The sequence below is a fragment of the Carassius carassius genome, chromosome 7 (assembly GCF_963082965.1).
Source record: "Carassius carassius chromosome 7, fCarCar2.1, whole genome shotgun sequence".
Taxonomy (NCBI): Eukaryota; Metazoa; Chordata; class Actinopteri; order Cypriniformes; family Cyprinidae; genus Carassius; species Carassius carassius.
This window is the reverse complement of record NC_081761.1, coordinates 298,208-311,880: the sequence shown is the minus strand read 5'-3', so window position 1 is coordinate 311,880 and position 13,673 is coordinate 298,208. Positions and strand designations below refer to the sequence as shown.

Genomic DNA, 13,673 nt, shown 5'->3' with positions numbered 1-13,673 from the left:
TAACACATCCTTGCTGAATAAAAGTATTGATTTTATTTTTAAAAAAAAGAAAGAAAAAAAAATGACTGACCCCAAATGACTGACCAGTAGTGTATATTGTTATTACAAAATATTTATATTTTAAAAACATAGCTCCTTTTATTACTTTTTATTCATCAAAGTATCCTAAAAAAGTATCACATGTTCTGAACAAATATTAAGCAGCAGAACTGTTTCCAACTTTGATAATGAATCATCATATTAGAATGATTTCTAAAGGATCATGTGATAATGATCCTAAAAATTCAGCTTTGCATCACAGAAATAAATGATCATTTAAAGTATAATACATTTAAAAACAATTATTTTAAATTGTAATAATATTTCACAATATTACATTTTTTTCTGTATTTTTGATCAAATAAATGCAGTAATTTGGTCTGTACTGTATATATATATATATATATATATATATATATGTCTGTGTGTGTGTGTGTGCATATATGTGTATATATAAAGACACACATACAGCATATACAATGTGTATTTATATATACATAACAAATATACACAGTACACACAAACAAATAATGTACACAAAGACGTTTATTTTGGATGCAGTTAATAATTTCATTTAATGACTCCAGAGCTGCTAAATATGCTTTATTGTGTGTTTGTGACTTTGAACGCAGTGATGTTATCTTCTGTTTGTTTATATGCAGTATCAATCTCTAAGAGTCTCGTCCTGAACACTTTTTTACTTTATGAATGGAAGCCTGTCAGATCACACATATGAAACAATGCATCATTACTGCTATGATATTCTACATCTACAATAGATAATGAATTTTCCTCTCTTTTTTTGGCATGAACAGTCATGTTTGTATTAGTTTTTATTGTGTGCGTGTGACTTTGACTCCTCCTGTTTCCTCCACGATGAAAGAACTTCATCATCCTCCATCTCCTCCGCCACCCGTGCTCTCGCCCTCTGTTTAATCTGAGCAATGAAAGCAGATATTTCCTCATCTTCCTTGTCTTCCGGTACAGTCTTAGCAGTCCTCACAGTCTCATTGTTGTTAGCATACGACCTCCTGGTTCTGTAACTAGTATCTTCACCTATCCCGGATCGATAGGTAAACTCCGGACTGGGATCTCGAGCCAAATCCATGTCATCATCTGGCTGATGCCTGGAAGCAAACCTCGAGGCAAAGCTATATTCCTCCTCTTCGTCGTCATTGACTGAAATAGAGCTCCTGCGGCTCGGGAAGTCAAACTCCGAAGGTTCCTCGTACGCTGGCCGAGACATGCGCGGCGTCTCTCCGTCTCCATCGTAAGGTGTAGGTTTGCTCTGAGGAGGTCTCACGTTTTCCAGCCATTCATCGATGCTGCTGGTGGGGTTCCTGGCCGAAGCTGGCAGGTTCAGTATTCCAGAACGGCCGTAATCTCTTTTAGGTTTGGGTTTCTCGAAGCAACGGGTGGCCGAATCATCAAATCCGTTCAGTTTTCCATGATTTACTTCATCTTCGTCCTCCTCCTCCTCCTCCTTTGGTTTTTTCTTCTTGTATAATGTACTGCGCTTGTTGTCCTCTGTGATCTTCTTCACCTCATAGGAAGCCATCTTGTCCCGCATGTCAGACTTGATTTCTTTCTCCATGGTGTCCAGTTTGTGGAGGTTCACCTGGTCTTGGAAGAGGCTGTAGAGCGGCACGCTGGTCGTAGTAATCTTGCTCCGCCGGGACACAGAGGAGACGTTTGATGCTCCTCCAGCAGAAATCACAGACTCGGCCCGGCCGCCGGTCAAGAGCACGGATCGAGCCTTTCCACCCAAAGACAGCACGGATTCGGCTCTGCTTCGTGACGAGTATGTGGATCCACTCAGCATTGAGGCTTTATCATCGTCTCCTCCGCGTCCGACACCCAGACTGAACACCGATCCCGCTCTGGAAGGAGCCAGACTCGCTCCCGTCATCATCTCGGCTTGCTTCTGCATGAGAGTCTCATTGACCACATTGGCAATCCAGTTCTGGATGTTGGAAATGTTTACCATGGGCTCACCGTTAGGGCCGAGGATCGCGGCCGGAGGCTCCTGAGGAACGGGAGGTTGGGATCTGGTGCTGTGACCTGAAAGGACGGAAGACCTTCCGCTGAGCACAGACATGTTATCGTCTCCGGCGGTGCTTGCAGACGGGAAGGCTCCGGCACAGAAAGCAGACAGCGGGATGCTTCCGCTCAGAGCCCTCTCGGTTTCCCAGCCACACACCGACTGGCTCTCCTCCAGCGTCTTCCTCGTTCGCTCCAGAAGCTCCTCGCGTCGCTGTCTTTTCTTGATGGTGGCCGGGTCCTCGGCTCGACTCATCTTCAGGATTTCGTCCTTGTCCTCTTCGCCACCGTGCTTCTTCTGCTGCTTGAGTTTCCAGGTCTGATAGGCTGTCAGGTTGACGTCCTCCAGCGAGGGAGCAGGAGCTTCCGTCTTGGCCTCCACTTGCTCTCCGTTCTCATCTTTTTTGTTCCATCCGAACTGAATTCGCTTAACTTTCCATCGTTCCAGAGGTGTTAGGTTCTCCTTGTTCTTCTTGCAGAAGTTGTACATGGAGCTGCTGTCCGAGAGGATGCTCTCGACATCGTCGTCGATTCTCTTCTGGCTTGTTTCGCTGTCCTCGTCTTCCTCTTTGAGTCTGTATCGTGCTGCGGCCTGCTCCTCGATGTCCTTCAGACGCTGCTTCCAGAGATCAGAGAAGCTGCTGCGGCTCGTTGCAGAGCCTGTATCTGAAGCGGGTCGACGGGGACGATTCCTGATGCGTTCCTTCACCATTCGCACATCTTCACTGGTCACGCTCTCCAGGTCCTCCGGTCGCACGTCCAGCGGTTTCCTGTCGCCCAGCAAGGACTCACCGTCCCCCCCGTCACACATCAGCTGTGCCTCCCACCAGTCCTCATCCTGGTACTTCTCGTTGCGCTTCTGCCACTCTCTTATCATGCTGTCCACATCCCCCTCTTCATCTTCTCTGTCTTTTCCAGGGAGCGCCGGGTCCTTGGCGGTCACCTCCAGGTCAGGTTTGCTCGGGCCACCAAGAAGTCCTGCTTTCAGAGCCGCGGCGGCGGCCGAAGACGCTACGCTACTCATGACGCTGCCGCTGTCTCCCTCCTCGTCCACCATGATGGATTCAGCTTTAACTCCAAACATGCTCTCCTCCTCATCAAGACGAGCGCGGGCATCGATCACGGAGCACTGGCTGAGGGTCTCGTCATCGTCTTCGTCTCGTTCCTCCATCAGAGTCTCGTTGAGTTGGCGCAGCTGCTTTATAAACCCTTCGTTGGGGTTGATGGCACGTTTCTTCCTGATCTCCAGCAGGGCCTCTATGATGCTCATGTTCTGGAAGATCATAAGATAAGCAGCGACAAGCACCGCTGACCGGCTCACACCCATCATCGAGTCCACAAGCACCTTGCCTACATGAAGAGGAAAGAAAATCATCAGATTAACGTAATGTCATCATCCTATTTGTCACACAAACTGAAAAGGGAAATGCATTGTTAAATTCTAGGACTTAATTGCACAGACACTATTAGAAGAGACCTGAGCCGATGGTGACACCACTGAATCAACCATGAACTGACTTTAGCTGAAAACTGGCTGTTTATCATTGTCCTCCTCACACAATATTGACACATTGTTTTACTGTTTAGCACTAGCCGCATTTTCATTACCCTTCAAATGAGCAAATTTAAAACATGCCTAATGGCAAATGTAACGGGTTATTACTTATAAATTTGGACTTCACTTTATGAACCAATTAGGAGATCAGAAGATTGTTATGTTCGACTACGGAGATGGAGAGTTATTGCTGAGGGATGACAGGACACCACTGTTAAGGTAAGTATATAACTTTTATAAATGTTTGTTTGAACACACAGGCCTTTCCCCTTTTAAAGTAAACACAATAAAATAAAATAAATAAACAATTAGAAGTGAATCACTTAAATTCAATGAAAAGAAATAGAATAAGTCACTGAACAAATCACTGTCAGTTTTACACTAGAAATACATTAATAATGTACCCAACAGCAAATTGACAAAACCTGTTCAGACTCAACCACAATTTTGTAATATCACACTCACGTCGACGATAGGTTCAATTTCCAAATACTCAATCACTGATATCAGTCTTTTCTATTAGATATCTCAGTTCTCAGTCCCGTATGGAGAAGGAAAAAACAGTCTCTGTGCAGGAAAAGTTTTACCTTGAGCAGGGAAAAACAAAATATGAAATCAAGATACTCTCTTGGTCCTTTAAGATGAATTTTCTTCTTTTTTCGTCCAGTATCCGATTAGGTTGGCTCGCCATCCATGAGAATCAACTCCACTCAGAAAAAAAACCTGACCTGTTCAAAAGGCCAGAAATGCACCACCGCATTTAGTCAACAATGGCATCACATAAGGTAAGTATCTCATCATCAGAGTAAATTAACATTTAACCATACAAATAAAAGTAATCAGTGTTTTACAATATTGTACCTTTTACAATATTACATTGCTAATAAACATTTCTCTTTTCAGGCACGCGCACGAGACATGCACGTGAAGCAATTTGACTCCAAGTGAAAATGACTGAACTCACTCAGCACAATGAAATTGTACAATAAATAAAAATACTCCAAAAATACAACATAAATCTTATGAACATAACAAATGAAATAAACTTCTGTTTTTCTCACAAAAGTAGTGTTGTGTTTCTTATTTAAACATTAAATTCAGCATACACACATAAATGAACTCACCACATCCAGATATTCACTTTCCAGCAATACGACGATGTAATTAACCCATCGATCGTCACAGGAGTAAAACAACTACAGAATCCACTCAATATCGTCCTCTTTTAACAATCCTGAAGAGATGTAAAGACTATTTTTATAGTTTTACTTAATTATTTCTCAATTCTCTTTATGACTAAACTAGACGAATTTCTCTCAGACTTCTCCACTCTCCGGTCTCGCGCATCTGCTCTGTGGGCGGATCACATCAACAGTATTCTGATTGGCTGAACCAATAACCCTAAATATTACAAATTATTTTTCCCACATAATTTATTCAACGAAAAAGGTTTGTTGACATCACCAATCTTTAATTATTTACGTTTTTGTGAACCCATTCATTTACAAAAATATATTTTATAATACTGAATTAGTCTGGGTTACATCCTCCCCTCCTAACTGTGCACGTCCCGTGACACAATAAAGAGTGACTCACATTTTATACATCCTGTATTGAGGATATCTCAGCTAAACTATTCAGACTTTCAGTGCCGCTCAATGCATTAGCGAAAGCAGTGTTTAACCCTTGAAACAAGGACTGCACTACATGTATCAAGGGGTTTCCAAGCTGTGGATAGGTAAGTATTTTAGGCCTCTCTCTTCGTCGGACCGATCGTCTGGGTAAGTCTCCTGAATGCTCATTTTTCTCCACATCGGAACTCTGGTTGTGTCCACTACATTCATCTTCAGCATTTACTTGGTCATTAACTGGTGTTACATCAGGTAAATGACTTGCCTCTACATATTCCGCAACATCAGGTAAGTATTCCACTGGAACTTCAACAGGTAAGTGTTCCCCTACAGCTCCAGTAGGTGAAGCTTGCTCTTGAACATCTACAGGTGAGTCACTACTCTGAACCTTCAGAGCTGCATCATCTGCTGAGGATGAATGGACAACCTCAAGATTAGGAGAATCTTCCTTCAGATTGTTCGGCTTAAGAACTTTATGAACAGTAGTAAACCTTGTTTCATTGACTGGATATATACTTTGTACAGGATCAGGAATTTCATCATCTGTCTCGAGAGCAGAATCCAGACCATCAGGGCCTTGTGAATCAGGATTCAGCCGAGTCCTGCGCCTTGTGGTAGGTTTACTCACAGCTGGTTCTAAGGTTTCAGAAACAGGTAGGAACCCGCAAGGAAGCAAAAGATCTCTATGAAGAGTGCGAAGCGGACCATCCTTTGTCTCTGGACGAACCGTGTAAACTGGTAAGTCAGAAACGCGTTTCACAACGACGTAGACTTCAGATTCCCATCTGTCTGCTAACTTGTGCTTCCCGCGGATACGGACATTCCTGACTAACACACGATCTCCAACTTCCAAAGAAGAATTGGTCACATTTTTGTCAAATCGAATTTTGTTCTTTTCAGCAATTTTCTGTGCATTTCGTGAAGCAACCTCATAACTCTCTTTTAAGTGAGACTTAAGATGTTGAACATACTGTGAATGAGATACTTGTGAACTGTCTTTACCAGGTAATCCCAAAGCAATATCAAGTGGCAACCGAGGTTGACGGCCAAACATCAGTTCATACGGGGAAAATCCTGTGGCTTCATGCTTGGTGCAATTATATGCATGGACCAAAGGTTTAACAAAATCCTTCCAATGGCTTTTATCCTTTTCTTCCAATGTTCCGAGCATGTTTAACAAAGTCCGGTTAAATCGTTCCACAGGATTCCCCCTAGGATGATATGGTGTTGTTCTGATTTTTTGGATCCCAGCAATTGCACAAAGTTCCTTGATGGTATGTGACTCAAAGTCTCGTCCTTGGTCACTATGTAACCTCTCAGGGAAACCGTAATGCACAATGAATTGATCCCATAGGCACTTTGCAACGGTTCTTGCTCTTTGATTTGGTGTTGGTACAGCCACAGCATACTTGGTAAAAAAATCAGTAATCACCAAGATATCACGAGTGTTGCTCTTGTCTGGTTCAAGAGAAAGAAAATCCATACAGACAAGCTGTAAGGGTCTTGTGGCTTGGATGTTTACCAAAGGTGCACTTTTTTGTGGCAAAGTTTTCCTGCGGACACAACGATTGCAGGTCTTAACTTTTTGCTCTACTTCAGCTCCCATCCTTGGCCAATAGAATCTGGAGCGGACCAGATCCAGCGTCCTTTCCATTCCCATATGACCCATTTGATCATGCAAACTGCTCATAGCAAAACTTCTGAGATCTTCTGGCAAAACCAATTGATGACTGACAGAGTCCCCATCTCGTCGCCGCCTATACAGAACTCCGTCCATCAACTCAAGACGGTCCCATTCTCGTAAGTAAAAGGGAAAATCTGGATATTCCTTTCTTAATGCAGGTGGAGGTTTTTCACCTGATTCCAGACACATTATCACCTCATGAATGATTGGATCAGATCTCTGCTTTTCTATTAATTCTCCCTTCGTCAAATCAGGTAAAGCAGGTAACCCACTTAAGTTATTTTCTTGCTCAAAACACTCAGGCACTGCTTCAGGATGAAACGCAAGGGACTCAACCAAGGTAACACCAGAATCATCAGCCTGTTGGATAGAATGTTTATCGCAGATGGCTCTGATTGCATCATTATCAGTACTCTGTAAGGTTTCAGCACCCGTTGTATGGTACTGCACAAACTTCTGGATCCTCTCATACTCTTTTGACGACAATTGATCCTCTGACTGCTCTTTGTGTGGTCGCCTTGACAAGCTGTCTGCATCAATGTTTTGTTTACCAGCCCGGTACTGCAGCTTAAATGAGAATGTGGAAAGTGCAGCGAGCCACCGGTAGCTAGTAGCATCAAGCTTAGCGGTTGTCAGAAGATAAGTCAATGGGTTACTATCTGTTACGGCAGTAAATGTGCTGCCATAAAGATAGTCATGAAACTTCTCCGTTACAGCCCATTTAAGGGCAAGAAACTCAAGTTTATGAGCTGGGTAACGGGACTCGCTTCGCGATAAACCTCTGCTGGCAAATGAAATCACACGTTGTTTCCCATCCTGCTCTTGGTACAGTGCAGCCCCCAGTCCTGTGGTGCTGGCATCTGTATGAACAACATAAGGAAGTTTGGGGTCCGCAAAACCCAAGACAGGAGCGGTGGAAAGCTTTTCAATGAGGGTCTTGAATGCTTCTTGGCAAGCAGTCGTCCAACGACCACCAAAAGGCTCTTTGGGATCGTAATACTGACGTTCTTTATCAGCCTTCTTACAACTTTTCCTCAGTGGTGGATAACCAGAAGTCAGGTCATTCAGGGGTTTTACTATTTGTGAGTAGGCTTTAATAAACCTACGATAGTAGCCTGAAAAACCAAGAAACGACCTTAACTCCTTAAGGTTTCTTGGACATGGCCAGGTTTTTATAGCCTCAATCTTTTCAGGATCCGTTTCCACCCCACGCTCGGATACCACATGCCCTAAGTATCTGACAGAAGTCTGGAAAAAACGGCACTTCTCTGGCGAAAGTTTGAGCCCGTATTCCTTCAGGCGAGCTAAGACTTGCAGCAGCCGCCTCTCTTGTTCCTCTAGGGTTTTGGAGAACACAATCAAGTCATCCAAAAACACAAGCACTTCTTTTAGATTGATGTCTCCCATACACTTTTCCATCAGCCTTTGGAAAGTGCTTGGTGCATTGGTTACCCCCTGTGGCATCCGATTAAATTCCCAAAACCCCAACGGACACACAAAAGCAGTTTTGGGCTTGTCCACTTCTGCAACTTCAATCTGGTAATACCCAGATTTCAAGTCTAAAACAGTAAACCACTTCGAACCATTTAAAGCTGAAAATGTTTCTTCAAGGTTCGGTAAGGCATAAGCGTCCTTGACTGTTTGAAGATTTAACTTCCGATAATCTATACAGAGTCGTACATCGCCATTTTTCTTCCTGACCACCACTATTGGCGATGAGAAAGGGGATTCCGACTCACGTATGACTCTGCTTGACAAAAGCTCCTGAAGGTGTTTTCTTACTGCTCCAAGGTCTCGTGGATGGATTGGTCTAGCGCGATGTTTAAACGGGGTCTCATCATGTAATTTGATGGAATGTTTCACTTTCTGTGTATGTCCAAAGTCCAGATTGTGTTGAGCAAAGACTTCTGGCATCTCACATAGCTTTTTGGTGATTCGGTCCTTCCACTCCTGTGATAGTGGAGAATCACCAAAATTCAAAGTGAACATTTCCTCTTTGACCGCCGTGTGCTCATTACTTTGAGAAGCTAACTTAGACACAGCACTGTCAGAAGAAAGTACCGACTCCAACGCATGGATTTCTGCAATAACACACCTCTGCGGGATAGTGATGTCATGATCGGTTTCATTTGTAAGAACTACAGGAAGATGGCAGGATTTCTTAGAAGGAAGGGTAAGTAAGCAGTTTTTTACAACAACTCCTCCAGGTAGGGAAGATATGGAGGGGTGTTCCACTACAACCCACTTATCAGTTGAAACTCCACTCACATGGGCAATCCCTTCTAAAACGACAGTTTGGCCAGCAGCCATGACTTCAGGCACCCTACCCCTCAACCCAACATGACCGAGAACACCAGTTGTGCCATATTCATGCCGCAATCTGAGGGTATTCAGAACAGACCTGTAGCCAAACAATGAAGGTTGGAATGTGGTAGAACTCACTTTCAAGTGTTCCTCATAAAGGGTGTCCAAAGTATTTGTCCCAATCAGGACTAAAGGCATGGTGTGGGACTTTGGATCTGGAACCACCAAAGCAACGGTGGGTACATCAACACTTGTACCAATGAAGTCTGCCGGGAAGGTCACAATCAATTCTATGTACCCAATGTAGGGTACAGAAAGACCATTCGCACCTTCAACCTCCAACAAATCAGAGAGGGAATTGATAGGATATTCTGAAAGACATTGCTCATAAAAAGACAAAGGAATAGTGGTAACTTGTGAGCCAGTGTCTATCAAACAATTGCATTCCTGCCCTGAAATAGTAACTTGTGCTATACATTTTTCGCCAATCAAACCCTTGGGCAATCTGGAAATGTTCATCTTGGAGCAATGGTTTTGTGTGGAAACTTTGGTTTGAAGGGGACAGTTCAATATTTCAGTCCCTGGTTGTCCCACAACAGGAACTGATTCTAGTTTAAAGTGCCTTTTGTGATGTTGTTTTGAATTTCCCACTGGGATTGTTTCTCCCTCAAAAGTTTCCGCTTTTCAGCCACCAGGGTTGGGTTGGACTCTGACTCACAGGAGGAGGCAATGTGGCCATCCTCCCCACATTTAAAGCAATACCACGGCCTGGGTTTGTCAGTTTGTTTATGATTCACAGGTATTGTGGCTACAGCACTCTGTTTGCTTGATCTTTTCTCTGTGGAAAAAGTTTTCCGATCCACTGCTTGCGATGAAGATTTCTTTGGGGCATCAGCTTTAGAGGTAAGTTTTGCTAGTTGGCTCTGGAGAGTCGCTATCTGTTTTCTTAGCTCTTTAGCTTCTGTAGCCAACGACAGCACATTGGTGGATGAAGTTGGGTCAGTTTCATCAGACACCCAGGTTCTTTGGGTATGCATCAGTGCGCGCTGCTTAGTACCACCTAGATGTTGTTTCATACGCATGGTTTTTGCAACATGTTTATCTTCCTCAGTCCGTAGCATCAACAACAACTGTGCAAAGGGTGGAGGATCATCACGTTTTTGTGCCAGTCGCAGATCAGTAATCAAGCCATCATCCCAGCAGCCCCGGCAGAACTGCTTCAAGAGATGCCGGTCTGCTTCACTGGGTGAAACACCACCACGCTTAATTGTTACACCCAAGGCTGCCTGAAGCCTAGACAGGTAAGCTGAAGGTCTCTCCCCTGCATCCTGCAAGGTATTCATAAATCTAGCAAAGAGCTCGTCACCGTCTTCTACTGTGCCGAAAGCAGAATCCAGTAACTGCAGGTAAGCTGCTGGAGAAGAATCAGGGCTCAAGTGTTTAATAACATCAGCAGCTGGAGACAAAAGACTGTCCAGGATCTTTCTTGACGTATGAAGATCAGATATTGCAGGATCTTTCAGAACAAGATCAACACTAGAACGCCATGAGTCATAATCCGTTTCATTGGCAGGTCTAGGTTTTCTCCCAGAAAATAATCTGAGTCGCATAGGCGCGTGCACCTGAGTAATAGCTTCTCCATTCCTCACCACGTGTTCAACAACCAACCTCTGGACTTCAGGTGGGTTAAGTATTGTGGGAGAGGTAAGAACTGAGGTGTCAGCCACGTAAGAAGCAGCAGGTTGGGTCTGCTGGGTTCCTCCTTTGTAAGGCTGAGCGGTGAATGGAGTTGCTTTGCCTTCAAGCGGTTCTTGACCAGATAGTCTAATCGGGTCTTTGTCAGCAGCTTCAGATGTAGTGCTTGCTGGGAGAACCACAGAACTCATTTCTGTCAGCATTTCACTTAGCATCACTTCAAAATTTGCCCCACTGAGTTTTGCAATTTCTTTTAACCCTTTGAGGTAAGATCTAGTAGCACTACCCCCCAATTGTCGGGTGTAAACACTAGATAATGATCTGACTATGTAAGTGACATTTGGATCACTGGTTAGCTGGTAAGTAAATGGCAGCGTGGGCTCTAACGACTGTAAAGCACTGCCACTGTCAAACTCAATAATTAAGTCATGATAAAACTCAGATTCAGGGTCCTGAATTTTCACTGACCTATCAATAGAACCATGTTCTTGCAGAAGTTTTATCAGTTCGTCATCCTCTGTTGTTCCAGTTACCCCACTAACTATTACAGCATTTGGGATTTTGATACCTTCTTGATCAATTACATCCATTTTGACAGTGAACTGGTTGATTTGTCTGAGCACTAAAATGGGTTTAAATTTCAGCTGCCTGTCCTCAGCAACACATCGCCATCTCCTGGCTGGCTCGCCAATGTTATGTAACGGGTTATTACTTATAAATTTGGACTTCACTTTATGAACCAATTAGGAGATCAGAAGATTGTTATGTTCGACTACGGAGATGGAGAGTTATTGCTGAGGGATGACAGGACACCACTGTTAAGGTAAGTATATAACTTTTATAAATGTTTGTTTGAACACACAGGCCTTTCCCCTTTTAAAGTAAACACAATAAAATAAAATAAATAAACAATTAGAAGTGAATCACTTAAATTCAATGAAAAGAAATAGAATAAGTCACTGAACAAATCACTGTCAGTTTTACACTAGAAATACATTAATAATGTACCCAACAGCAAATTGACAAAACCTGTTCAGACTCAACCACAATTTTGTAATATCACACTCACGTCGACGATAGGTTCAATTTCCAAATACTCAATCACTGATATCAGTCTTTTCTATTAGATATCTCAGTTCTCAGTCCCGTATGGAGAAGGAAAAAACAGTCTCTGTGCAGGAAAAGTTTTACCTTGAGCAGGGAAAAACAAAATATGAAATCAAGATACTCTCTTGGTCCTTTAAGATGAATTTTCTTCTTTTTTCGTCCAGTATCCGATTAGGTTGGCTCGCCATCCATGAGAATCAACTCCACTCAGAAAAAAAACCTGACCTGTTCAAAAGGCCAGAAATGCACCACCGCATTTAGTCAACAATGGCATCACATAAGGTAAGTATCTCATCATCAGAGTAAATTAACATTTAACCATACAAATAAAAGTAATCAGTGTTTTACAATATTGTACCTTTTACAATATTACATTGCTAATAAACATTTCTCTTTTCAGGCACGCGCACGAGACATGCACGTGAAGCAATTTGACTCCAAGTGAAAATGACTGAACTCACTCAGCACAATGAAATTGTACAATAAATAAAAATACTCCAAAAATACAACATAAATCTTATGAACATAACAAATGAAATAAACTTCTGTTTTTCTCACAAAAGTAGTGTTGTGTTTCTTATTTAAACATTAAATTCAGCATACACACATAAATGAACTCACCACATCCAGATATTCACTTTCCAGCAATACGACGATGTAATTAACCCATCGATCGTCACAGGAGTAAAACAACTACAGAATCCACTCAATATCGTCCTCTTTTAACAATCCTGAAGAGATGTAAAGACTATTTTTATAGTTTTACTTAATTATTTCTCAATTCTCTTTATGACTAAACTAGACGAATTTCTCTCAGACTTCTCCACTCTCCGGTCTCGCGCATCTGCTCTGTGGGCGGATCACATCAACAGTATTCTGATTGGCTGAACCAATAACCCTAAATATTACAAATTATTTTTCCCACATAATTTATTCAACGAAAAAGGTTTGTTGACATCACCAATCTTTAATTATTTACGTTTTTGTGAACCCATTCATTTACAAAAATATATTTTATAATACTGAATTAGTCTGGGTTACACAAAGAAGAGTACAAAAACAAACCATGTCATGGCGAAAACAGAGCAACAGAAAACATGTAACAGTAAACAATAGACTAGCAACCAAAGACAAAGGAAACCAGGCTTATATGTGGATGAGTTACTCGATACTCAAAGCAAAGGCTGAAGGGAACTGAAGTCCAGAGATACAAACACAACTAAGAAGTGTGCCCTCTGGTGGTTAAACATGGGCACACCAACGAGACACATTGTCTTGATGCCAAGTACATGCCCCTCCCAAAAGGCCTGTGGCCAACAAAACTGATATTAATAAAGTGATGTGACAGCTCTCTGGATTATCAAACCACATCATGACCTTATTAATACACAACGCCAAGCCTTCATGAATTCTCTCCTGGTGCTTGATGACAGGAACAGAATGAGGAGCATTTGTACAAAACAAAAGTGAATGTTGACTGTGGCTGTCAGTCTCTAATATATTTCTGAGTATCTGTGTGTTCAGCAGGAGTCATACAGGTTTAGTAAACGTTTTATTTATGAAAAAAAAAGTATTAACATTTTGCACATAGCATTTGACATTAGAAAACAGACTGCTC

At 42.5% G+C, this 13,673-nt stretch overlaps 1 protein-coding gene across 1 annotated transcript in view; it reads right to left on the bottom strand.

The window, feature by feature from the left end:
- Positions 1-625: 625 nt before the first annotated feature.
- Positions 626-13,673, bottom strand: part of dusp27 (dual specificity phosphatase 27) — a 15,323-nt gene continuing 2,275 nt past the window's right edge. The window contains exon 5 of the mRNA XM_059553420.1: positions 626-3,429. Coding sequence (XP_059409403.1) covers positions 866-3,429 — 2,564 coding nt within the window. The 3' untranslated portion in view covers positions 626-865. The remainder of the gene's footprint in view (positions 3,430-13,673) is intronic.